The sequence below is a fragment of the Leucopleurus acutus genome (assembly GCF_964270905.1).
Source record: "Leucopleurus acutus genome assembly, chromosome: 1".
Taxonomy (NCBI): Eukaryota; Metazoa; Chordata; class Mammalia; order Artiodactyla; family Delphinidae; genus Leucopleurus; species Leucopleurus acutus.
In genome coordinates, this window is record NC_139142.1 from 81,626,796 (window position 1) to 81,652,564 (window position 25,769).

Here is a 25,769-nt window from a genome sequence, read left to right on the forward strand (position 1 = left end):
AGAGAGTTAAAAGTACATTCAGGAAAGGATGCGAAGTCCAGTTTGGCTTAATTGGAAAGCATTTGTAGACAGGAAGTATGAAAATGCGGATATGGGTCACAGTGTTGGGGACCTCATATACCAAACTGGGGAGTTGCCCTTACTCAGATCTTTACTTTAAAATGCTGCAAAAGCAGATGGTCTGTCCACAGAAAAGGGAGAGCAGCACCCTCTCACCCAGCAATCTTTTAAAACTGGTTATACCTTACAACCCGAGCCCTAAAGGCTCTTTTCCAGGTGGATCATTTCTAAAGAACCTAGTACCTTATTTTAATTTCTACTTGCATCTTTTCCCTAACTGCATAGCTACTAAGGGAAGGTTACAGAGTGTGTGAGTGTGTGTGTGTGTGTATGTGGGCATGTGTGTACACTTACTGCTACAGTGAGATCATATCAGAGCATGAAATAAAGGTTGGTTTTTGCCTAACATGACTAGTTTTGCTGTTCTTCAGGAAGCTCAGTTACTTGAATTGATTATTTTTCCTCCCACACTTGGTCAGCATTAGTATCTTAACTCTCAGTTTCCTTCCCTGTCAACATCCTTCCCGACTGCTTTAAAAGCCAAGGAGCCATTCAGATGGCCATCTATGATTATAAGAGAGCAAGGACTCTAGGGCTTCCCCGATCTGTCACAGGGATGCTGGATCACCCACTTGCAAAAAAATCCAGACCCCAAAATATACAAGAAGTCAGCAAGGATGGGGCTGAACGTTGGCAAGGCCTTGGCTTCATCTGCTTGCTCAGAGTTTGGTCACAGTGGGTCAATATCATTATTTCATCTTTGGCCTCTCATGTGCACCAGCTGGCACATGTGTCCCTCCCTGATCCGTGCTAGCGATTTAGGTAAAATGAGGACGCAGTCGCCAGTCTGAATAGGTATAGAGCAGGCTGTGTAGTAGGAAGCACTTCAACACTTTCCCCACTTAGTGTGTTTTCCCCCTTTACCTCTCACCTTTCCACACACCTGGTCACCTGTGGAAACCATAGGAAAGATCTTCCTGTGTTAAGGTGTTGTAGACTTCAGTATTCCTCTGGTCATATTTGTATAATAATTGTCACTCTGAGAGGAGATAACATAATGAAAAAAAACTCACAATTGGTAAATTTGGGGGCTTTAGTGGGTGATTTTTTTCTTCTTTTTCTAGTGAGGTGGTCTTAATTTAGTGGAGAGTTTCAGGAGAAAAAAAATCAAATGTTTTCTATCCTAGGGTGCATATGTTCAGGCTTACCCAGAAGTAAATGAACATATTAAACCTGACTGACTTTTCAAGACCTGCTGGTTAGCTTAAAAATAAGACGAGACAAAAAATAAACCAAACGACCTTCCCCCCAAACAGATCCCAAGGCTTTATCTCATACCTATTGCATCAAAATATTCAAGGATGGACACAGAATTTGTATTTTTAAAAATCTCTCCAATGATATGATGGTCAGTCAAGTTTGATTAGACTGCTTTAGACCACTTAGTTTATTCCTTGCCCTGGGGTAGGTCTATAAGCTACTAATGACCTCATGAAGACATCTCCAATTGCAGAAATCAGTGGTGAGGCCTTTCAGTCGTTTTCAGGGCTAGACACAAGGGAAGTACTTAACAAATAGGTGATTTGGTGCCAATGTTACAGACTCCTGGGTGGGGACTCAGGAAGCACAATCAGAAGCACATCAGAAAGCAATGTGGGCTGAGCCAGGGGGACCACGATCAAAGGTAACTAATCTGGGCCGCAGGGGGTTTCCCGTCGTACACTAGTAAAGCTCCCCTCTCCCTCGGGCCTGCACAGCCATATTCTGAGGGGATATTTTATCCCTGAAGCCGGAGGCCAGGGTCCTTCACACCCTCCAACATAAAGATGTCAGTTCTCCCGGGGCGTTCACAGGCTCTGCTGATTAAGGGTCTTTGCCTGTGGTGTCTGGGCAGTCTTCTCTCTCCCCTCTTCCCTGGAACCCTGGGAGGCGTCCACTGGGGTCCATCACTTTCCAGGCATTAATGAAGGGGGCACCGAAAGCTCAATCCCAGGGATGACCCTGCTGTACTTTGTCTGGCCAGGGGCATTTTATCCAGGATATGAAAACATATCATTTTCCCTTTCCCACCATCCAACTCTCGGGCCTTTTGCCACTCACAATATTTCTGCCAGAGAGAGGAACCAGAAGGGGATTGAACATCAGTCATTTTATAGTATTTCAGCAACTCTGGTAAAACAGCTGGAACAGACTCACAAGTAGGATTAAAATGAACTGTGTGGGTTCTTGGTAAATTTCAATGAACCCCTCTTCTCCAATGGCATGGTCTCATGAGTTAACTTTCAAGGAGTCTGCCATTTCACCTCTGTAGTTCGTGGGGTGTTACAAAGAGTATTTCACTAGCGGCGGGTCAACTGATTAAATACGGATGTTCTTGGCAGGGTTTTATTTATCTCCCCACCCCTGCCCAGTGATCATCAGGAGGGTGCTCTGGTTTCTGAGTCACTAGACACTTGTCCCTCAGATCTTGGCCCTCACGTATTTGATCACACACAATCATAGAGGAACCCAAAGGATTCAACCAGAGATGAAACAAAAGTTAGTCATCTTCACTTGCTATCTGGTAGGCCTTGAAAATCTTGGCTTTACCTTCTAGCAAGCTCTACCACATGGGAATAGATTGTGAAAAGATGTCCTCTCACTTAAAGTTCCTACAGAAGAAATTTCTACCAGTTTTCTGCTAGCCAGTTTTGGTGTTTTTTTTTTTTGTTGTTGTTGTTGTTTTTGCGGTACGCGGGCCTCTCACTGTTGTGGCCTCTCCCGTTGCGGAGCACAGGCTCCGGACGCGCAGGCTCAGCGGCCATGGCTCACGGGCCCAGCTGCTCCGCGGCATGTGGGATCTTCCCGGACCAGGGCACGAACCCGTGTCCCCTGCATCGGCAGGCGGTCTCTCAACCACTGTGCCACCAGGGAAGCCCTGATGTTTGTTTTTTGAAAAAAAAATTTTCTATCTTACTGAGGTACAGTGGAAAGCACAAATTTTAACATATAGTTTGATGTCTTCTGACAAATACATACATCCTTATAACCCAAACCCTCTCAAGATTTAGCATATTTCTATGACCCAGTAAGTTCCCTTATCTTCCCAGTCAGTTCCTCCAACTCAGCCCGCCATAAAGCCATTTTTCTTATTTTTTTTAAATCATAAATTAGTTTTACCTATTTTAGAACTTCATATATTGGAATCATACAGTATGTATTTTTTGTGTGTAATGCTTCTTTCATGAAGCAAAACATTTTTGAGATTAATCAATGTTGACTACATCAGCAGTGCATTCCTTTTTATTGATGAGTAGGTATTCCATTGTATACATAGCGTATTGTTTATTCTTTCTCATGTTGAGTGATATTTGGGTTGTTTCCAGTTTTGGATCTGTATGGCAAAAGCTGCTATGGACATTCTTGTATAAGTCATATCATGGGCATGTTTTCCTTCCTCCTGTATAAGTGCCTAGGAGTACAACTGATGGGACATAGGGTAGGTGTATATTTATAAGAAACTGCTGAACAGTTTTCCGAAGTGATTATATCATTTTACAATCCCATTCATAATGTTTAAGAGTTCGAGATGCTCCACATCCTCACCAACAGCTGGTGCTGTCAGTCTTCTGATTTCATTGTTTCCATTTATCTGTTGAGTTACTCTTCTGTTTACCTTCCTCTGAGTCCTTCAACATATTTATAATAGCTGTTTTAAATTCCCTAGTTACTAATTCCAACATCTGTGTCAACTCTGAGTCTATTTCTCTTAACTTTTTTTCCTTCTGGTTATGCGTCACATTTTCCTGCTTTTTCAAATGTCTTGTAATTTTATATTACATGCTGGGCATTGTGGATACAATGTTTAGAATTTGGATCATGTTAATTTATAGACACATTTAATTTACTGGAGCTTTAAACTCATCCTGTCAAGGCCTGGATTTAGGCTTTGTTAGGGTGGCTCAAGAGTAGCTCTTACTCTAGGGCTCTAGTACTCCTATTCCTGTGGTGTGGTCTTTTTCATGTCTCAGCTGAATGCCTCAGGTGTTATATCTTTCCATTCTGGCTGGTTCCAAACTACAATATTTCCCAGACTATAAGACTTCCTCTGACTCACAGACCCCCAGTAACAATTTGGTGGCATGGAGTCTTACCATATTTGTACACAGTTTAGCACTTGGCCAAAGACAAGAGATCCCTTCTTTCCAATACCCTAATCCACAAATTCCAGCCATCCCAGAAGCCCTGAACGCAAACTCTGTTTCCTCTGCCAGGCCAGATGCTGCTCCCTGAGTTCTAGTCCTCTGTACAACAATTTGTACAGTGCCAGGAGAAAGCCAAGATAAGTTTTGAGGTTACCTTATATCTTTTCAGTTTATCCATAATCACAAGTCTGTCCTGTTTTCTAATACCTAAAAATAGTTGCTTCAGACTTCCCCGGTGGTCCAGTGGGTAAGACTCTGCCCTCCCAATGCAGGGGGTCCGAGTTCGATCCCTGGTCGGGGAACGAGATCCCACATGCATGCTGCAACTAAGAAGTCCACATGCTGCAACTAAGAAGTCCACATGCCACAACTAAGAGTCCACATGCTGCAACTAAGAAATCCACAAGCTGCAACTAAGAAGTCCGCATGCCCCAACTAAAGATCCCACACGCCGCAACTAAGCCCAGCTCAACCAAAATAAATAAATAAATTTAAAAAATGCATGTTAAAAAAAATAGTTGCTTCACATGTTATGTCCAGTTTTATAGTTGTTTACAGCAGAAAAATAATTCCAATACCCAATAATCTATCATGGCCAGAACTGGGAGTTTGTGTTTTGATATTTAATATGTGTATAAATGGGAAGTCCATTTACTCTGTATCTGTCCTCTGGGAGGACATATACATACTAACTCTTCTATGCATAACATTATCAAGACATACATACACTTAACACTGTTAAGACTAAGAAGAAAGAAAACACTAATTTGTCATCTTTTCAGATGCTGCCATCTTATATCCTCATAGATTTTATTTCTATATCATTCCTTAACTATTTATCTCCTCTGTACTCTTTCTAGCTTTCTATTCCTGTCTTAAAACCCAGAGACTAAACCTAAATTTAATAATGCCCTGCACTCTAGTGCTCGGTCTGATCTTGGTGTAATAGACAGATGTTGGTTTTTTTTCTTCTTTCATCACACCACCACCACCTCCCACCCCTGCTTTCCCCACCTTGGTGTCCATACATTTGTTCTCTACATCTGTGTCTCTATTTCTGTCTTGCAAACCAGTTCATCTGTACCAGTTATCTAGATCCCACATATATGCGTTAATATACGATATTTGTTTTTCTTTCTGACTTACTTCACTCTGTATGACAGTCTCTAGGTCCATCCACATCTCTACAAATGACCCAATTTCGTTCCTTGCTATGGCTGAGTAATATTCCATTGTACAAAAGTACCACATTTTCTTTATCCATTCGTCTGTCGATGGGCATTTACACTGCTTCCATGACCTGGCTATTGTAAATAGTGGTGCAATGAACACTGGGGTGCATGTATCTTTTTGAATTATGGTTTTCTCTGGGTATATGTCCAGTAGTGGGATTGCTGGGTCATATGGTAATTCTATTTTTAGTTTTTTAAGGAACCTCCACACTGTTCTCCGTAGTGGCTGTATCAATTTACATTCCCACCAACAGTGCAAGAGGGTCCCCTTTTCTCCACACCCTCTCCAGCATTTGTTGTTTGTAGATTTTCTGATGATGCCCATTCTGACTGGTGTGAGGTGATACCTCACTGGAGTTTTGATTTGCATTTCTCTAATAATGATGTTGAGCAGCTTTTCATGTGCCTCTTGGCCACCTGTATGTCTTCTCTGGGACATTGTTGGTTTAATGTGCCCAGAACATCAGCATTCCTTTGGGAAAAATTTCTTCCCCAAATTCAGTAATGTGGTTCTAGAGAGAAATGCTCCATTCTTAAATTACTCCACCCCTGTGGCCACAGTTGATTGGTTCAAGCAGTAGCCATCTACCCCAATTTGAACCAACCAAAGTTCTTCCCTGGCAATTTTTTCACTGAACTTGAGGAAAAAAATATTAAATCTCTAATGGTTAGAGATACAGGATTTGCAGTTGTTAGAGCCATATTCCCTTGTCCAGGGAGGAAACAAATCTTCAGTGAAAGAAAATGACTAGCTGACAAGCAGAGAAGCAAGTCAGAGAAAGAAGAAAGAGACAGAAATACATGCTGGTATCTCCTGATGGTGTTCTAGTCCCTAATTTCAGATGTTTCCAAGGCCTGCAGGTATCCTGTACTCCTTCTGTGCTTCAGTTATATGAAATACCTGTATTTCTTCAATAAATTCTGTAAGATAGTTCATGTTGGATTTCTGTCATTGTCCTAATAATTTGAAAAATGAGGGAATTACGTTTTGGGGTCTCATTCACTAAACACCTATTAATATAGCTCATATTCATGTAAAATTTAAAATTACAGTACTACGTACTAGGTTCCTACCTGCCTGTGTCTATTATGACAACATCCGGTAATTCTTTTGACACAGCCATTTCAACCAGATACCTCCATCTTGTATCTCCAAGATGCAATTATGCACCCTTTGGCAGTTTGCATTATTAATCTGGGAGGATGATACACTAACACTCAAGTCTATAACCTAACCCTAAACCCTAACCCTAACATTCTGATTATCTACTATTTTTGATTTATCTATTTTTGATTATCTACTATAATGGTATTTTGATAAAATTTTACATAAATGATTTCTTTCTACTAAGATTCCACTTCACAACAATATAGAGGATATGTATTAACTTTCATGTTGATAGAAACTGAGTCTCAGAAATGTTAAGAAACTCGCTAAGGGCAAAAAGTTCTAGCATTAGGACTAGACCTTATAATTCAATCAGGGTATTAGTCCCTTAACCTGGAAAGTCTATTTCGATTAAGGCAATCCCAGATTACTTTAACTTTTTGAGAAGTCACATGGCACTATAGGCTCATATTGAATTTAAAATCTACTAATAGCCTTTGGTATTTTTCAAAAGATGGCAAGTACCCTAGTTTTTCTCCATCCAGAATACATATAAAGCAATATTATTACATTTCAGTGCAAGACATTTATTCCTATTGAAGTGCTGTCCAAGTTCTCTGCTCTTCCTTATTGATCTTCCTGAACTTTGATTTTCATCTAATGTACTTATTTCCATCAGTGTGTCTAACAAAAACATAGATTGTGTTTAAGTCTGACGAAAATGTCCAGAGCCACCCGTAAGTGTTTACACCTGCAGAACGACATCCATCCATACCCATGTCTGTATGTATACACTTTGAGTATGATTATTAACCAGCTCTGAATCTATCTGGACCTATATGTAGCCTATATTTGCCCATCCAACATTTACTGAGCATTTACTTTGTAGCAGAGCCGTCAGTACCCCCACCCACATACTCTCAGGCCCTCCTATTATAGTGTATGCCCACCCAACTTCAACCTGCCTGAGGGCTTCCTTTGGAGGTCCTTCCCATCCCCGCCTGTGCGCACGGCAGCCCAGACATGCTGGAGAAAACACGCTGGAGAATTAACACCTAGAAGCAGCCCTTAACCAATGACTGGAGGTATTTGCCATATAAACACCCCAGCTCCTTTGCCTTCGGTAGGATAGTTCTGAAGTCTTCTACCTTGATTCTAGAGTAATGACCCACTTGACAATGCACCCTTTATAAGCCGCCTTCCCAGTTTTTGCCTAGGATCATTTTCCAAAGTCAACTATTTGTATTCAAATCCTTGTCTCAGGATCTGCTTCTGAGGAAACCTACCTAAGACAAACATTTAATTTTCACCCAAACTAAAATGACCTTTAAAACCTTTCACCATTATTATCTGTTTTGCAGATGAGAAAACTGCAGTAAAATAACTTGCCTAAGGCCAACATCTGGTAAATGGCAGAGTCAGGAGTGGATTCCAAAGACTACCATGCTGTGTGGCGTCCCATGGCCTCCTCTGTAATCTGCTCACTGCCTTCTTTGGGTCAGGCTCTACCAAGACCATGGCATTTCCCTAATCAAAACTGTGTGTGTGTGTGTGTGTGTGTGTGTGTGTGTGTGTGTGTGTGTGTGTTAGAGAGAGAAAGGGGGGGGAGGGAGGGAGGGAGGGAGGGAGGGAGGGAGGGAGGGAGGGAGAGGGAGAGGGAGAGGGAGAGGGAGAGGGAGAGGGAGAGGGAGAGGGAGAGGGAGAGGGAGAGGGAGAGGGAGAGGTGGGGTGGGGAGGAGAGTATTACATTCTCTCAGTCACTTAACTCCAAGTCCTGCCTCTGATAGTAGGGTTGAAGATTAAAGTCTGCAGTTTTTTTTGTTTTGTTTTGGTCTTTCTGGATACCGGGAGTTCAACATCTCAGTGCTGAAGCAGGGAGTGGGCTGAATGTGATGTGGGGTGTCAAGTACAGGACACGAATAAGGTATTTCAGTGCTGTGCATCCAAAGTACCCTATGTTTATTCTTGACTTTCCTCTTCCCTCTTTAAGACAGACAGAGCACTCTGTTTCATCACCCAAGAAAATTAGACTAGATTCCTTTGAATTTTCTGGAATTCGTAATCATCTATTTTTCTTAGGTTTGAGAATACTTTCTTTTTAAGATCTCAATAGGGAAAATTATAAGCATATACCATAGTAGGCAAAAACAATGTAAGGGACCTCTATGGACCTATCTGGCTTCAACAATGATCAGAACATGGCCAATTCATCTATACTCCGCTCACTTTTCCCTCCCATATTATTTAAAAGCAAATACCAAACATGATATTTCATCAGTAACTATTTCAGTATGTATTTTAAAAAATAAGAACTCCTAAGAAAAAGAAAACCCAATGCATCATTAACATGCCTCAAATAAAATCGATAGTAATTCCTTAATATCATTAAATATCCATTCAGCATACAAATTTCCAAGTACATATAATTATATAATAATTATGAATATGTGTGTGTGTACATTTAGAAAAAAGGTTAACATGTTATGACTGGTTGAAATGTCCCTTAAATCTCTTTTAGTCCAGAGAATCCTCCTCTACCTTTCTTGCAATTTTCAGGGCACACTTTCTCAGTTAACTGAAGCTAAGTCCATCTCGGGCAGATGTTGGTGGTTGCTGACCAGGTAACAGGACTCTGAGCCACTGAGGGCAGAGACGGTGGGGGAACCACAGGCACAGTAATTGTGGGGAATAGGTCCTTCCGGGTTAATTTAAAGCAGCGCCAAACAGTCAGGTGGACCCCAGTCACCACACACTCAGCTCATCCTTGGCAATAACTGAAGACAAAGTCCAGCAGCCAGGAGTGTGACAACTACAGCTGTCTTCTGGAAAGCAACACATCAGAAGCCTGAGTGACTCACTGTGTGTCTTGAACTACCTGGGAGTGGAGGGAAATGGTGAACCCACCAAAGGAGGTTTGGGTGGAGTAAATCTGGAACCCAGGATGCAAGTGAGCTGAGGAGGAAGAAGGGGGGAAGGGAGCATGAAAACTTCCCTATGCACCTGGCATTAAATAAGTGAATGCAAAATTAACCAAAAGGATTAACTGCTCACCAGACTTAAGGATGCTCTGTAGGCTGTAACTACATTCTAACAAGATAGGCTCATAAATCATAATGCTGGGACATTTCTTGGCTTCCTAAATGTCCTGGGTGCCTCCTTTAAATGGGGCTCTTCACAAGATGACAAAAACAAGTCCTGGGGGAACAGCGGTTCACAGACATCCGTGAAGGGAAGCCAGCCAAAGCTACCTTTGCTCCCCTACCCCAGAAATTCCCAAGTGACTTCATCCTTGACTGCCTTACTACTCCGGTTACTCCACTCTCTCCTTCACTCTAAAACTGCCAGTCTCTGCTTCCCCTCTCCCCTCAAGAACAGTACCTCTGGTCCCTACTCCCTTTGTTCATTTCAACTAATTGCTGGTGTCCCTCTAATCCAAGCTCCATCCTGGCAGCATCTTCTGCCTGAAGAGTTTAATAAGAACCTCAGCAGTCTCTCCAGGGCCCTTGACCACTCTTTGGAAAAAACCAAAGCAGACAACATGTCCTCCCTCACACCACTGCCCACCATCTCCGCAGAAGAATCACAAACGTACCAAACTGTAGCATCTTTGTGCTTCTGCTATGTATCTTTCCCAGTTGCTACTTCTTAAGATTCTCTTAGAAAGTTAACAGAGACACAAGATTTTTCCACTGTTTCTGTTTCCCTTCAGCAAAACCTTGCTGACTTTCCCTATACATAAAAGAAAAAAAAAAAAACTCACCTCTAGACTTTTAAGTTAATGGGAGCATTTTTTGTCTCCTTCATTTATTACAACTATAATCAGTCATGTTTATCATAATTCACATTTAGCATTGGAAAGAAATGAGTAACTACTTTTCTTTTCTTGTAATGTTTTTAAGTCCTCATTAGAATCATTTTAGTTGCCAAGCAACCTTCACTTTTATGCCTCATATGTGAAGAGATTAGGCCAGAATTATTTTTTAAAATCAATTTTAGGATGGAATAGCAACTTTGTGTGCTAGCACACCTCTTTATAAATGCTAATACTGATTTTAAGATCATAATTGTTTAAAATGTGAATTATGAAAAGCAAAGAGGTAATTGTAGTCAATCTACCATAAAAAAGTTAATATGACTGCAGTACATGAACATGCATAGAAGAGAATCTAGTATACCCAACTGTGTCGACAGTGCTTATCTTGCTTTTGGTGGTAGAATGGATGCATGCAATTTTCTTCTTTTTACTAGTCTGTATTTTATAAGCTTTCTATAGTGAACATAAATAATTTTAAAAGTTATTAAAATGTTAGCAATTATACTCCAATAAAGATGTTTAAAAAAAAGTTATTAAAATTTAAAAAGTAAGACAGGAGAGCTGAGTTACAATTAGATCTTTGTAAATACAAATATGAGAAGATGGATGTTAGCTGAACTTATTGTGGTAATCATTTCATAATATATGTCAATCAAACCATTGTGCTGTACACCTTAAACTTATACAGTGATGTATGTCAATTATGTCTCAAAAAAAAAACTGGAAAAAAAGTAAGTGTGTGAGCTGAGTTATAGTTAGATCTTTGTAAATACAAGAACTTATAAAGTAGTGGGAATTAAATGAGAATGTGTATATAAAAATATTAATATAAACACTGTGCTGTTCATAGTAAATACTCAAAAGGTAACTATTACTAGAAAAAATTTTAAAGTCTACATACGTGGTATACTTTATGTTATGTACATTTTACCACAATAAAAAAGTCTATGTAAGTACAATATAGATTCAGTCTATACTAATAATTTAGGGAAAAAATCTATTTAAATTTGGTTGGTCTTTTAAGTCTTCACCCTAAGGATACTGGCTCTTCTAATAATCAAAAGTACTTGCTTTAAAAAAAGACAAATTCCCAAAGGACTTACAAGTTCACAGTCAACATCATGATTGAGACCCCATTACGCCTTCTCCCAGACATTTTCAGTCTCAGAAATCATTTCAGGAGTCTGACAGTGAGGGGAAATTGAGGCTCTGAGTTACAAAGTGACAGTCCAAGTGCTCTGGGTTTAAGCCAATGACAACCTCAAAAACAAGACTGAAGGCTTCTTTTTTTTTTTCAGCAAAAACTGTTGACAAAGTTTTTCTGATCATCCACAATAGTGGAATATGGAATGATATCATACAATAGATTTAATAAAACTTTTATTAAAATGATGATGGAATAGTCACAAAGTCTTTGGAATAGGGATTCTTTTTTCAAGTTCAGAGTTAATAAAGGAAAAGATAAAGAAAACATGAAAAATTTAACTACATAAAAATGTAATATTTCATTAATGTCCCCAAAACAACATAAAAACTGAAACGAGAGTGAGGAAAAAAAATGCCTGTAGCAAATGCCAATCAAAGAGTTAACAGGCTTTTTTTTTTTTTAACCATAAAAAGCTTTCATAACCTCTAATAATAAAAACATTAAACAAGTGATAAATAGGCAAAGATATGGACAGCTCACAAAGTTAGAAATATAGTTAGCAAACAAACTTATGAAAACACACTCAACAAAAGCTTGGTTTTATGTATCAATAGTGCCTGTTACCAGATAGAGAGAAACGAAGGCAAACGATTAAACAGATGGAATCAGAAACGAAGAGAGACAGCGTATAATGTTAGCATTTATGAAGAACAGAAGTCACAAAATTGAGGTTTAGTTGATCAGAAATAAGGGAAAGTTTCACCAGGGAGAATTTTTAGAGGAGGTAAATTAAAAAGACAAAAACACAGAATAACTTCGACTCCAAAATGAGAATCTCTCAGTCTTAAATTTCCACTGTGACTTTGTTTTTCTTTTTACTGTTACATAAGTTTCAGGTGTACAACACTATAATTCAATATTTGTATATACACTACACAGTGATCACCCCCAAAACTCTACTTACCATCTGTCACCATACAATTGACCCTCTTTACTCCTTTCACCCGCCCCCCCCAGCCCCCTTCCCCTCTTATGACCTGATCTAACACTTCAAAAAAATTTCTCAACTTCACTGACATGTGACTCCTTATCGGTAAGAGATATGGTTCCTTTTCTTTGAAGAACACATGGAGGGTTGTTTATAAGATACTTAGATGAAAGTAGCAAAACAACGGCAAATAATACTTTCCCCTAAACAGGTAACACAAAGTAAAATTTCCAGTTTTCAGCCTCCCGCCTTTGCCCTTTGCCGTGTAAGCATCCTCTGTAGCTGGGGGAAGGTGCTGGTAAGAGCTTAACGATGGCCTCTCCAGGGGTGGGGTCGAGACAAACCCGATTGGTAGTGTTTGCCCATTTCCCTGGAGTAAATACTCCCAACACAGGGAACGTCAAGCTCCTGGCGTGACTTTCACGGACCACGGAGCTGGGAAGAGACGCAGCGATCTCCACACCACTATGTGTATACGTATGATACGTATGTGCTATACGTGTATAGCATATCACTACATAGCATTTGTACCATACAGACACAGTGGCCATCTCAAGAAGATGGATGACAGTAAAATGTGGTAATACACTAGGAAATGATGAGTTTTGAGGGTTTATTTTTATTTTTAATATAACTGTAAGTTTATATAATTTAATTTTTATTGATGCCTGTATTTAGCAATTGGCCTGCTAAACTCCTGATAATGTAACAACCTGCTCTCACAGAGTAAGACTTTCAAGATTGTGACAGCAACCCGTCAAGTGTGGTGCCCTGTGCATCTGCGTAGGACGTGCGTAGCTGACCCTGCTTCTTCTCTCGCTCTTTCCCTGCTGTCTTCCTCATAATCCCTCTAGGACAACCCCAACTAGCTGGTAGCCCAAACTACCTGCAGACCAAGGCACCAAGTCCAGCAGCTGTAACAGCTCCAGGCAGAAGCAGGCAGGTCCTACCAACAGGAGGTGGGCCAGGGGTGGGTCTGCACTTCAGATAACCTTCCCTGGTGGTCTCACTGCCAACCACAGCCAACAAGTGAACACACCATTTTTGCTTTCACGTTATTTCCTAATGTGTTTCCATCACGGACTTAACAACCGTCATGTCAATATAGGGCCTTAAAAAGTCTGCTGCAAAAGCAGCACTTTTGAAGAAGTGCTCAGAGGAGCACGGCTCCAGTTCCCTCAGCGAAGTCACTACTTCTGGGTCTCTGATCCACGGGGAACTGGCATACACTAGGGAGCCAGGCCCCCAGCATCACACGAAACGGGTCTGAGTGTGGCTTAAAGGTGGAAATGCACATTGGGAATGCTGCCTTTGAGTGCAAGGAACCAAATCATAGTAATAATAGACCACCACTTTCCGTTTATTTCCACGGCCAAAAGACTGACAGGCGGGAAGTTTTCAAAAGAGTTCCCGCATTTGAAAAGGGATAGAAATACAGGAAAATCTGGGCTTCCCTGGTGGCGCAGTGGTTGAGAGTCCGCCTGCCGATGCAGGGGACACGGGTTCCTGCCCCGGTCCGGGAAGATCCCACATGCCGTGGAGTGGCTGGGACCGTGAGCCATGGCCGCTGAGCCTGCGCGTCCAGAGCCTGTGCGACACAACGTGAGAGGCCACAACAGTGAGAGGCCCGCGTACCGCCAAAAAAAAAAAAAAAAAAAAAGTACAGGAAAATCTGACAGCAGTGGGACCAGAGTTGCAAACCTGCTCAAAGGCAGGCCTCTCTCTAGTTAGATCTGGACTGATTGCTTTAGAGATGGCCAGGACACTGGCTTCGCCTCGTGATTGTCTAGTTCATACAGTTGAAAACCTATTTGCTCTATCGTTTTTCAGAGGATTTGTATTCTTTAAGTTTTCCGTGTTTCCCTAGAAAGCCTGAGAAAATGCTCTGGGATGTCCAAGAAGCAAGTGTGCTATAGGATGGTATTTCTCAAAATCAGTTTGTGGGGTCACCTCCTTCAAAACCACGAGACTGAATGAAAAGCTCTGGAGTTGACCCTCAGGAACCTGAAAGTTGAACACACCCCACAATGATGACTATTCATGCTGAAGCTGGAGAACCTCTGGTAGAGTGGAGAGAACAGGAGTGTCAGAGTTCAGATCTCAGCGGCTCTCCCACTAATGAGTTTGGCCACTTTCCACAGGTTACTAACATTCCTGAGCTTCAATTACCTGTTAATTAAAAGAGCAAAATAATATCCACCTCACCGAGTTGTTGTGAAGATGAATGGGGCCAATTCAGGTAAAGGCCCAGCCCGCCAGGCCTAAGAAAGGAGGAGATGGGAAATTCCCTCTAGTCACTGTACCTCACACCTGGAGAGGGCAGACATGCCAGCCTATCAAAGACGCAGCAAGGAGGCTCCTTGCCAATATACAGCATCCCAATCAGAGAATACGAATTCACTCCAGAGGGCTAAGAACAGCCATGCCCACGAGCTGCTCTGATGCCCAGGAGCCTCAGGACGTGGGTGCCCAAAGGACCATCCTATACATATGGTATCTTGCAACCATGACTCCCAGAGATGGGAGACTCCACTGAGGAGGCTGCTGGGACAGCTGTGGTCTTATTCCCAAAGAGCCTGTCTTCACAATGGCCAGCTTTCCTGACCCTACACTTGGCTTTGTTCCTTGGAGTTGCTGGTTCCTGGGTCCGACCGCCCTTCAACATCATGGCCCTTGGCGCCTGGTCTTGTGCTTTTGTTGCCTCTGGGCACTCGGCTTTGGTGCACAGACTAAGTTGCAGAGGGGTGAGGAACACTGAATCTTCCCTCTGCCACGGAGGGAACAACAGTCCCAACGAGTGTGTGTTTGCCTTTTTTGGATCTAACTTTAAAAATAGATGTAGTGTTTTACCCTTAATACGCTGAGGTCTATACAATGCTTTTAACATCCAACTGCAGGAAATACATCTATTAGTGGTACGGGAAATATACCTATTAGTCTGGAGGTTTCTTTCGTTTGGGAGATACAATGCACACACTAATTTAAATTAATTCAGAATTTGTTTGAGAATTCCAAGCAGATATCTGGTATATAGATGGGGTCCAATGAATGTTTCCTACATTGAATGGAGTTTAATTTCTAATCTGGGAGACACCAGGCCTGCAGACTGTGGGCACAGAGTGCAGACTTGTCCTGTGGGGCATGCAGGTCCCCCCGAGTGAAGGGAGCTTGCCCTAGGAGAAGGACCTAAGCATGGCCCAGCTCAGCTTTCCAGAGGCTTCTGGAAGCGTGTTTTCTCTTTAGACTGGGCTGGGGGGCTGGGGGCATGAGGCAAGTTGTTTCAGTTCTCACAGGCTCCACTTATCGTCTCCTCTGTCCATAGAGACACTAATACCTGCCCTATTTCAGAGTTGTTTTGAGTTTCAAAGAAAATGGATACATATAGCCCTCCAAGGAAGAAATAAACAACACACCGTAAATAAGACACTAGCTAAGCTGTGTTTCCTTTCTCGCTGTCGGGTGAGACAAAGATGTGGAGTTTCTTCCCACACTCGACCTGGGAGCAGGAGAGCTGCGTGCTGAGGGTCCCTTGCTGGGACATGTCTGCAGCTTACTTTCTGAGGCTGTCAGAAGTTGTCTTGCATTCAGAGGGGGCCAGAACTGGGATATCTGAAGCCCTCCATTCGGCCCTCAAAGCTGGCAGCCCTCTTACAAAGTGAACACGTTATAAAAAGCCCGGATGATCTCATAGGTCTTTCCTACCTCTGAAACAGATGGTGTGATTCACATACGTTTGACATAAACGTACCAGCGTTGTGATGATTTGCCTCATTATGCTCAGTGGAAGAGTGGATTAATGAGCAATGATATGGTGACAATGTAACGCATGACCTCTGATTAAAACAGAAGGTGGGAGTGGGTTGTTTCATGGTGAAAGCAACACACTATGACTCAAGGCTCTGAATTTCTAATCAGAGATCTGTAACCTTGTATGTGGCATCAGGAGGCTTGCTAGAGGCCTTAATTTGTACGTGCCGGCCACCCATGCCTAACAGCCTTGTAATAAGTCCTTCCTCTGAAATGAATGGTTAATAATACTAAAGAGAGAGCCATCAGTAAGGACTGCCAAATGCCCAGGATGCCTTAGACAGCAGTCAGACTATTAGCTGGAGCTGCTAGAAAAATGCAAACCCCACACTGCTTTTGCCCTTCCGGTCAACCATCTACCCAGGCCAGTGCTATCCCATGGACTTTCTGCAAAGAAGGGAGTATTTTCTACTTACTCTGTCCAGCAGCAGGTACCACTTGTGGCTATTGAGCACTTGAACTATGGCTGGTGAAGCTTAGGAACTAAATTTTACATTTGATTTAATTTTAATTAAGCAAAATGTCTACATAAATAGCCACAGGTGGGTAGTGGCTGCCATACTGGCCAGCACAGCTGTAGCCAGTTCAAACCTCTTCAAGGCATCTGCATCAAGGTGAGGTTGAGACAGTAGTAAAAAGTAGATGGACTAATTAGTCAGTCTGAGTTCAAAAGAGGTTTTATTTCCTCCCTTTTTTTTTTTTTCAAGTTGTTGGGAGGAGTGGCTGAAACCTGAGTCTGAAGGGAGAGATGACCCCCCCCCCCCCCGCACCACTCCTCCTGATAAAAAAAACTTTCCCCACACTTTGGTAGTGCTATTTCCCTCGCTTTCCATGGGTATTCAAATGAGAAGACTTCTAAACTCATGAACAAAAAACTAAGCTCGATTGTTTTACTCTAAAGCAAAAACTCTTCTATACGAACCAGAGAAAATAACCAGTAAGGTAAGTTTCAAGAGAAGCATCAGCCTCGCGTCACTATTCTCGGATAACGTCTGAGGAAACCTCCAGAAGCACAAGCAATGTCCTACCGTGGATAGCTGCCTGTCACGATCCAGCTTTGGCTCCCTGGCCCCCAGCTCTAGCTCCACACCCCTGCCCCACTAGACACGTCCACTGAACCAGAGTCCCATTCGCAGACAAAAGTGTCATCTCCCATTCCCTCCAGACATAGGGTGTCTTTTCTTTTTTGCCTCTTTCATGTAAATTCTGTGGCAGGAAACCCTGCAGGACCTCAGGTGCAAAACCTTGCCTCTGACGGCTCCTTGCTGCCTTCTGGCAGCATTCCCACGCCCTGCACGAGAGGGGTTTGAACAGACCGTGGCTGCTCTCCCTAGTCTACGCCCTCACCTTTGGTGTGAACTCGCTCAGAGTCTACCTGGTTTAAAGAATTTATTCTTCCTGCACACCTTACCTCATCATTGCCCTGGCTTTGGTACATTTTTTCTTTCCCCGAACGGTGCATTCCTCAGGTATTCTAAGCTTGAATAATGGAATAGAGGTTCGGTCACTGTAATTCTCTCATGCAATGCCCAGCCGAGTGTCAGATGCAATTAGGGGCTTAATTAGGGGCTACTGATACTTCATGGTAATGGATAAAAGACTGTTAGACTCAATGGCTTTTTTTAAAAATAGCTTTGGGATTTTAAGGTACTTTTCAGTTCAACATCATTCAGGAAACAGTATCTTTAGCCCTGCTAGGATTCACTGAGGGGAGTGGGTCAGGCTTGGTCATTTTTTATTTTGCAGGACCTCAGAATCGGTCATGTATTTTTCAGGTTGAGGTCATGATGATTTGAAGGTTAGGGCAACAGCCTTGAACTGAGCGGGCAGCTAAATGACTGGCAGGGGAGGAAGAAAGATGGCATGATAAAACTATTGTTGGACCTTGTTTTCTCAACAGTGAAATGGAAAGAGAATAAAAATGCTTATTCATGAAATAGTCACAGTGCCCTGCTGAAGACCAGTAAATAAGACTATCACGACTGTATGAGGAACTTTGCAGCTTATCAAGTCGGGAACCAGGTGAAAGTAAAGTGCATAATGAATAATGGCTCGTTACAGCCATGCTTCCACCCATCCCCCCATCTTCTAGCTTATCTCCTTGCATGGATATTTTCCACAGAGATTATTTTGAAATAGAAAACCGTTCATTCTGCTCCCAAATTCATCCCAGCTGAAAGACTAAAGTGTAACTAAATAGAAATTTAATTAAAATTTAGTGCTAAACTAGTAAAAATACTCCCTCTTTTCCAAGTTAAAAAAAATCTATAATAAACAAGAAAGCAGTGATTCTCAAAGTGAGGTTCTTGATCAGCTGCAGCAGCATCACCCGGGAAAATGACAGAAATGTAAATTCTCGGGCCCTACCCCAGACCTGCTAGAGCAGCCGGCCTGCGGGTGGGACCCAGCAATCTGTTTTACAAAAAACCTCTGTGTGATTTTGCAGGAACATTTGAGAACCTCTGCTTTAACCCAAATGGTGGAATCACCAAAACTATTCTTTTTTTTTTAACATCTTTACTGGAGCATAATTGTTTTACAATGGTGTGTTAACTTCTGCTGTATAACAAAGTGAATCAGCTATACATATACATATATCCCCCCAAAAACTATTCAATGTTTTGCTAAATTGTACTAAATGAGAATCTCCAAAATGTCAATTTTTTCTGAATTCTACAAATAAGGTTTGACTGAGCACTAAACAGGTCCAGCCAATGAATAATCCCTAGCTCTGAGCTCTAACAGTCCTGCATGTTGTGCTACCTGGGATCTGATCAAGCCTCCCCTATACTCCCTGGGAGGCACCAGGGCAGGGCCGGCTGGTGGTGCTTCTGTGCTGAGACACACATGCTCATCTGCTTCCCGGTGGGAGATGGAGGGGTTTCTAAAGGGGCAAGGAGGGGGACCGGTGATATTGAAACTCTATGAATCTTCCATCATTTCTTTTTGGGAACGGGAACAAACACTTAGTACTTTTCAATCACTACTTCACATATAACAATCAAAAGAAAGACAGTGCCTACAAAATTAAAAAAAAAAAGGGCATCTTTGTTGGTAATTGCTTGTCAGCTGCGCTGAGTTGCTCATCCCTCACTGTGAGTACGGGTGATGACAGAGTGCACGCCTAGATAACTCCCTGCCCATGTGTCTGTCTGCTCATTTTATAGATCCTCAATCCTCAGTCACACTGCTCATTTGCCAGTACCTTTCAGGCACAGACATCTGGCTTTGCCTGGTCCTTTCCTATTGCTCCACAACCACCCTCAAGATTGTGAGGGGAATTATTAAGACTTTATTGTCCAAATGATCCAAAGGCTTTCGAATTTCTATTTGATAACAGCGTTTGCTCATGTAACCTAGTCTTCGTGCCCAAGAACACAAGGACAGAAAAGCACCAGATGTACCACTGCATTTTATCATATTTTTCATCACAAGAAAAACCTCCATCGTGAGAAAATTGGAAATGCAAACTCTCCTCAGTAACTTTTCTTGCTTTAAATCGCGCTTCTCATCACGACCTATTACACCCACATAGTCATGTGCCATAGGCACTGCACAGTCTCCAACATTTCAAAGGCTCAAGAGCTATTTTTAAACCCCAAATGCAATCTAGGTTGCTATTCTATAACGCACTTTTTAAGGAAGAACAAAGTAAGAGAGCGATTTTTATGCATGTGGGCAGTTCGCCAACTCACCGAAAGATTGAACACAGCTGTCGATGAGATCGTCCAGGCTGGCTCCTTTGGCTAAATGTCCCAGAGACACCATCATTCGGAACTGGGTGATCTGGGCCAGGCTGGGATGGGAGGGGAGGGGGCTGCTGGAGGGCTTCCCCTCTAGTCTTGCTTTAGGGGCTGCTCTGCAGCCATGAGAAGGTTTCCTGGGGAAAGAGAAAAGGCAGGGAGAGTAGAGCAGCCAGAGGACGACCACACTGACAGCTCTGCGCTCTGCAGGCAGATTGAAGAGGAAAGGAGTAGAGATACGACAATTAATCCCAGGAGTTGGGCTGATAAGACATACCCCTCCCACTAGGTAAAGGCACCAAACGGACTGGTTAGCTGTTAAAGAGACATCTCTCACACTAATAGCAAGGTGAGACTTCAGGTTGCAAACAGGGCTCCTCAGCCTGGGGTTAGGATTGCTTTGGCCTGCTTCCTCCAGCTCCTGAAAGGAAGAGGCAGACGCAAGACTATTCTTGGCAGTTTTTAGCTCCTAGCAATACATTTTTATTTTAGCCCTGAGACCACTGACTTGGGTCTTAAGAATTATTTAAGTTTGGTCTCATCTCCAGCTAAATTCATTCGTCTTGAGCAACATCAGAGTTACTGTAGAAAGTCAGGTGGCCTCAGAAACATCTTTAAGGATTTTGGGGGAGAAGGCAAAGACCGAGGACCCGTGTGCAGGGGGTGAGGGTTATGGCAGTGGTGTGTAGATGTTAATCTAGCCCTTTTTCACAAATCTTGGTTGGTTCTAAGACTCTGTTTTTCATTACTGATAATCATTCTGAGTCATTTTTATCATTAAACATTATTCTATCAAGTCCTTACTGATTATGAGAGCTTTATTCCAGAAGTGAATACAAAAAGACAAGTCTGAATCTGGAAGTGGCTTTAGAGCCCAAGAGGTCACCTTCCTCCACTTTCACTTAGCTTTATCTTTGGTCATGACCTCAACAGTATAAGTCAAGTTGTTTGCAAAATGATATCAGTAGGTTAATTAAGCATTTTATTTTTCCTTCCATTAAAAAAATAAACATAACATACAGAGACTTATCTATCATCTTTGAAGGTTTACTAGTGATACGTGTTGTTGCTGATAACTCCTCTGAGTATATTCTCCTCTCCTTACTGTGGCTTTGGTTATTTCATGTTTATTACCAAAGAGGAGATGAAGAAAAGAAATATAGCGGAGATCCATAACTTTAATTAACCACTATATATTTGATAAACACATGATGGCATTAATTAATCAATAAGTACTTAGCCTATGAGCAACATGTGTGATAGGCCAGAGAGGACCAGTGAGATAGTCTGTGAAGGTACTTTGCAAACTGTAAAACATACTCATTATGTGTTAGTTGTTGTAGTATGAAGGTGAGCTGGAAGTTCCTTAATACAAAAATCTAGTTGGAGAATCAGAACAAGACCAAGAAAAGATAACTCTATAAATCTTAAATAACTGTCCTGTGAGTGTCAAGGGCAAAAAGTGTGATGTTCTCAGAGGAGGGAAAACCAGTTCTAGGTGGAGTGTTGAGGAAAGCTTCTTGATAAGATGTAACCTCACCCAGAAGGGACTGAAGAAGTACTCAGATCAAAATAAAATGCTGGGGCACACATGGATTTTGGGAAACCACCCTGTTAAAAAGACAGTGGGACCACTCAGTACAAAGCCAGACTCGTGAAGGGAACACACTGACCTTCGAGTTCCCTTTCAAAGTAGCTCCAGAATGCTGGTCTGGCATTGGCTGCTGCCACCTGTTCCAACCTAGGATGGGCTCAGTGAAATCCAATCAGAAACTGGCGCTTGGGAATCTGCTAACCCAAGGCAGTGATTTCTGAAAGATCAGGTTGGTGTTACAGGACTTGATCAAGTTTCTGGTCATTACTGATTTTTACCCAGGCCCTGTGATAGCCCCAAGATCAGATCAGCATCTGAAAATGAAAGAAAATAATGGCCACTCTGAATTGAGTACCTTTGATAGGGCAGGCTCTGGGCTGGGGATTTACATGGTCTTCAAAGCTTACAGCCCAGAGAGATGTTATCTCCATTTCACGATGCTGAAACTGAGTCTAAAAGAGGCTGAATGACATCGACAAGGTTGTAGAACTCGTATGTACTAGACAAGGTTGTAGAACTCATACGTACTTGATCTGGGATTTGTACTTGGCACCTCTCTGGTTTGGTTTAATAAATATTTACTGTGCCTGGGACTGTGCACCTTTCACTACATCAGAATTAGCAAGAGGAACTGAAAGGTTCAATTCAACTTAAGACAAAAGTAAAAACCTCCAAAAGCATAGCTGATAACATAAAGGCTGAATCTTGGGTCCTACTTCTTTTTCAGGTCCCCCAAAGTCCTCAGACCCCAGAGCTGGATGGCCCCTCCATGGTCATTCTCCAAGCCCTTCACCCATACATGTGGGGGTCTGGGCTCGGAAGGGCAATGTGACTGGGCACCAGTGAAGAGCCAGGCAGAAGCCAAGCCTCCTGTGTCCATGCCATGCTCCCTTCCCTCCGCAGAAGCAGCGATGACTCTCTAAACCTGGCACTTGTGCAGTGTTGGGATAAGTCAGCTTTTGGCCTTAGCTGCTGCCTCTTCACCATTAAGACCTCTACCCAAGGCAGACTTGGGAAAGATGAAAACAAAGTCCTTCTTGTTAGAAGCCTCTTTTTCTCTTAGGCCTTCCATATTACTTCTCCTTAGCCCCAAGAGAAGAGGCCACGGCAACTGGAGGCTGTCTCCACACACAGCTCTTCCCACTGGGGCCGGGATGTGGGTGTCTACCTCTGTCTCTCATCTGGCCAGTCCAGGAAAAATTCCATTTTCTCCCTCAGTTGGTAGCATCAACAATTCAGGACTCCAAAAACTGCCCTGGCTCTAATTCTGGCAATGTTTCCTAGTGTCACCTGTAGGGGAAACCACTTTGGTGCAGGAGGTGATTCTCAGAGGCAGATGCTTTTTATCAGAACTAGGAGGGACTGGTAAAATACAAGCAGAAAGAATGAACTTGAAGGGAGTATTTAGGGGACGGGGAAGGGAGGGTGAGATGCAGTCGGGGGGAGGCCGCTGAGACTCAGAGGGCTTGGGCAGGAGAAACCAGGGAGAAGAGAAACTGCTAAAACCCAAATGGCATCCTGAGAGGTCAGGAAGATGGGGGTTATGTGCACCATAAACTAGGAAACTGGGCAACTTTGCTGTGAAAGTCTCTTGACTGACTGCTACGTGACAAACCTTCGAAGTGTTCTCTTCTGGTGAAATGGCTATAGATAAGGATTTATAAAATGCTTTATTTTAGACATAGAATGCATTCGCCTCTAAGTCTGCAAAGGCATATGTATTTTTAAAGGAAAGTAGGCAAATGTCTCCTCACCAGCTCTCTCAAGTATTAAAAAAAAAAAAAAGAAAGAAAAAAAAGCGCCCTAGAGAAACAACTTGAAAGTGTTTCCTGAGGCTAAAACTGGCTAAGGCCCCATCCAGTTTGCTGAAGGAGACTGTCAAAACTCTGAAGTGGTTCAGGTGCAATCCATTCCAGCCTCAGGTATCTCAGTGGAGGTCACAATTTCGGGCTGAACTTTTCATGAAATTCAGCCCAGAAGAGTAAGGGATGAAATGGACAAGGAGAACGAACGGAAGCTTCCACAACTTTCTTTGCAGTGGAAGATGGCTTTGATTGGCTTCTAGTGAGGATTTCCTCCAGTCCTGTCCTCTCCCCATTCCCATAATACAGACTCAGTTGAATGTACTGAAGCTCCTCCTCTCAGTCCGGTGTAAGGCAAAGCGCTGGACCTTCACGGTACAGGACGGGGTGGGGGAGGGCATAAAGGACCAAGAACTTTTAGATCCGTAAGGTCCATCAGAGCAACACTTCCTGCCTCGACTGGGCACGGCCAGGAGCAACAGAGTCTGCGTGGATGGAGGTGGAAAGAGCACAGCTTTCCCGGCCCTATGCTGAGCCCAGGCTGTCGCCAGGCAGTTGTCTAGTTCTGGCCCTTTGGGGGACAAACTCAAAGTTGCCCGGCCCCTCCAGGCCTCCTTCTCCTGCCAATAGCTTTTTCACTCACGGTCATTTTTCCTTCATCTTCTGTCACCCCCAAGACACTCCTAAAACATGTCTCTAGGATCACGGTGGGTGGAGGGGAGTGCAGGTTTCCACCCAGGTGGTTATGTGGCTCACTGACCCCTGTGCACTCCCGGCAAAGGCAGGCAGTTGGCCTTCTGGGTCCGGCCCCACGTCCGCAGGGCAGGACGGGCCGCCAGGTGGCGCTGCCGGAGCTGCGGCAGATGCAGGGGCGCGTAAAGTCTGCGAGTGGGAGTTCCAGGGGCCCGGCGCTGGGGGACCAGGTCGCTAAGCGCGATTCCGGGGCTCGCCGGGCCAACTCTGGCCGCGCGTCCGCACAACCCGGCTCCCTCCCCAGTCCATCGGGCGAGACGCGCAGGGCGCTCCGGGTTCGTCCGTCCCTCGAGCCCGTCTCCCCCGACTTCGGCCGAGACCCCGACCGGCTGCCGCCGTCCGCACCCCGGGCCCGCAACTTCCCGGGGGAGGCGGCGCCGTGCCGGCCCCCCACCCCACTTCCCATCCCGGCGAGGTCCTGGGGCCGCGCGCGCTGTGGCCCCCGCCCCAAGAAAGGAAACGGGCGCCTCTACTCACCGCGGAGCTTCTCTCGCTTTGCCCAGGGTGCCCATGGCCGCGGCCGCGCTCCAGGAGCCACCTCACCCAGCGCGGCGGGACAGGCTCGGCGGGGTGCGGCGCATCGCCACCACCCCCTGCCGGGCCCCTCCGCCCCGGCCTCCTCTCCCAGGACGCCCGACCGCGGCGAACCCGCAGGCACAAACTTTGTGTGAGCGCGCCCCTCGTCCTCCTCCTTGCGCGCGCGCGCACACACACGCCCGCTCCAACCACCTGACAAGCGCTGATGTTATCGCCGAGGAAATGTGTGGCGCTGTTCAGCTCTTCCCCGAAAACTGCCCCCATTACTCGGTAGTCCCCGGAGGCCTGCGCCTTCCTCCAATCTCGCCTTTTACCCCTGGCGGCTGCTTCTCCCGGCCCGAGGCTGAAGTCGGAAGCGGAGCTGGAAGGGCGGGGAGGCTCCAGGTGCCCTCGACATCACCAACCCAGCGCCAGGAGAGGGGTTGGGAGCCGGGGGAAACCGGCTTCACCTGGTGGCTCTCGGGGCAACGCCCCCTCCCCCGCCCCCACCTTCCAGAATTTTCAGTCCAGTTTCCCGAAGACCCCTCGTCCCCTCGCAGGCCTCTCTGGTATATATCAGAGCGTAGAGTTGGGGGTGGGGTAAAGAACGAATACACGGTTGTGGGTCCGCCTTAGCCTGTGCCTTTGGGTGTCTTCTTGGTAGCAATTAACAAGACTGGTCTGGAGATACGTGCTCGGCACCCTGCGGGAGGCAGCGAGTGTGCAGGTGCGCTGCAGGTCAGGCGGGACACAGCTGCCTGGCGTCTGCGGATATGGCAGAGAGGGGGTCAGGGCTGGGGAGGACTTTCTGACGGCAGATCTGGTCAGAAATGGCTGCCTACCCCTGCTTGCCGAAAAGATAGTGATGACAGCAATAGCTAATGTTGACTAAGTACCTAGTGCTGAGTGCTTTCTGTACATTCCTCATGTACACCGTCTCCCCCAAATACCAAGAGGTCACTGTTTTAAAGATGAAAAAAACGAAGGGTTAGAGAATAATATGCTTCCCGTCACACAACTA

The 25,769-nt window shown here is 44.1% G+C and overlaps 1 protein-coding gene across 2 annotated transcripts in view; it reads right to left on the reverse strand.

Moving 5' to 3' along the window:
* Window positions 1-24,744, reverse strand: part of RASGRP1 (RAS guanyl releasing protein 1) — a gene marked incomplete at both ends in the record, with an annotated part of 84,260 nt that extends 59,516 nt beyond the window's left edge. For both annotated transcript variants that reach the window (XM_082834782.1, XM_082834781.1), the window contains 2 exons: window positions 20,036-20,220; window positions 24,710-24,744. In XM_082834782.1, coding sequence (XP_082690908.1) covers window positions 20,036-20,220; window positions 24,710-24,744 — 220 coding nt within the window. The remainder of the gene's footprint in view (window positions 1-20,035; window positions 20,221-24,709) is intronic.
* Window positions 24,745-25,769: the final 1,025 nt, after the last annotated feature.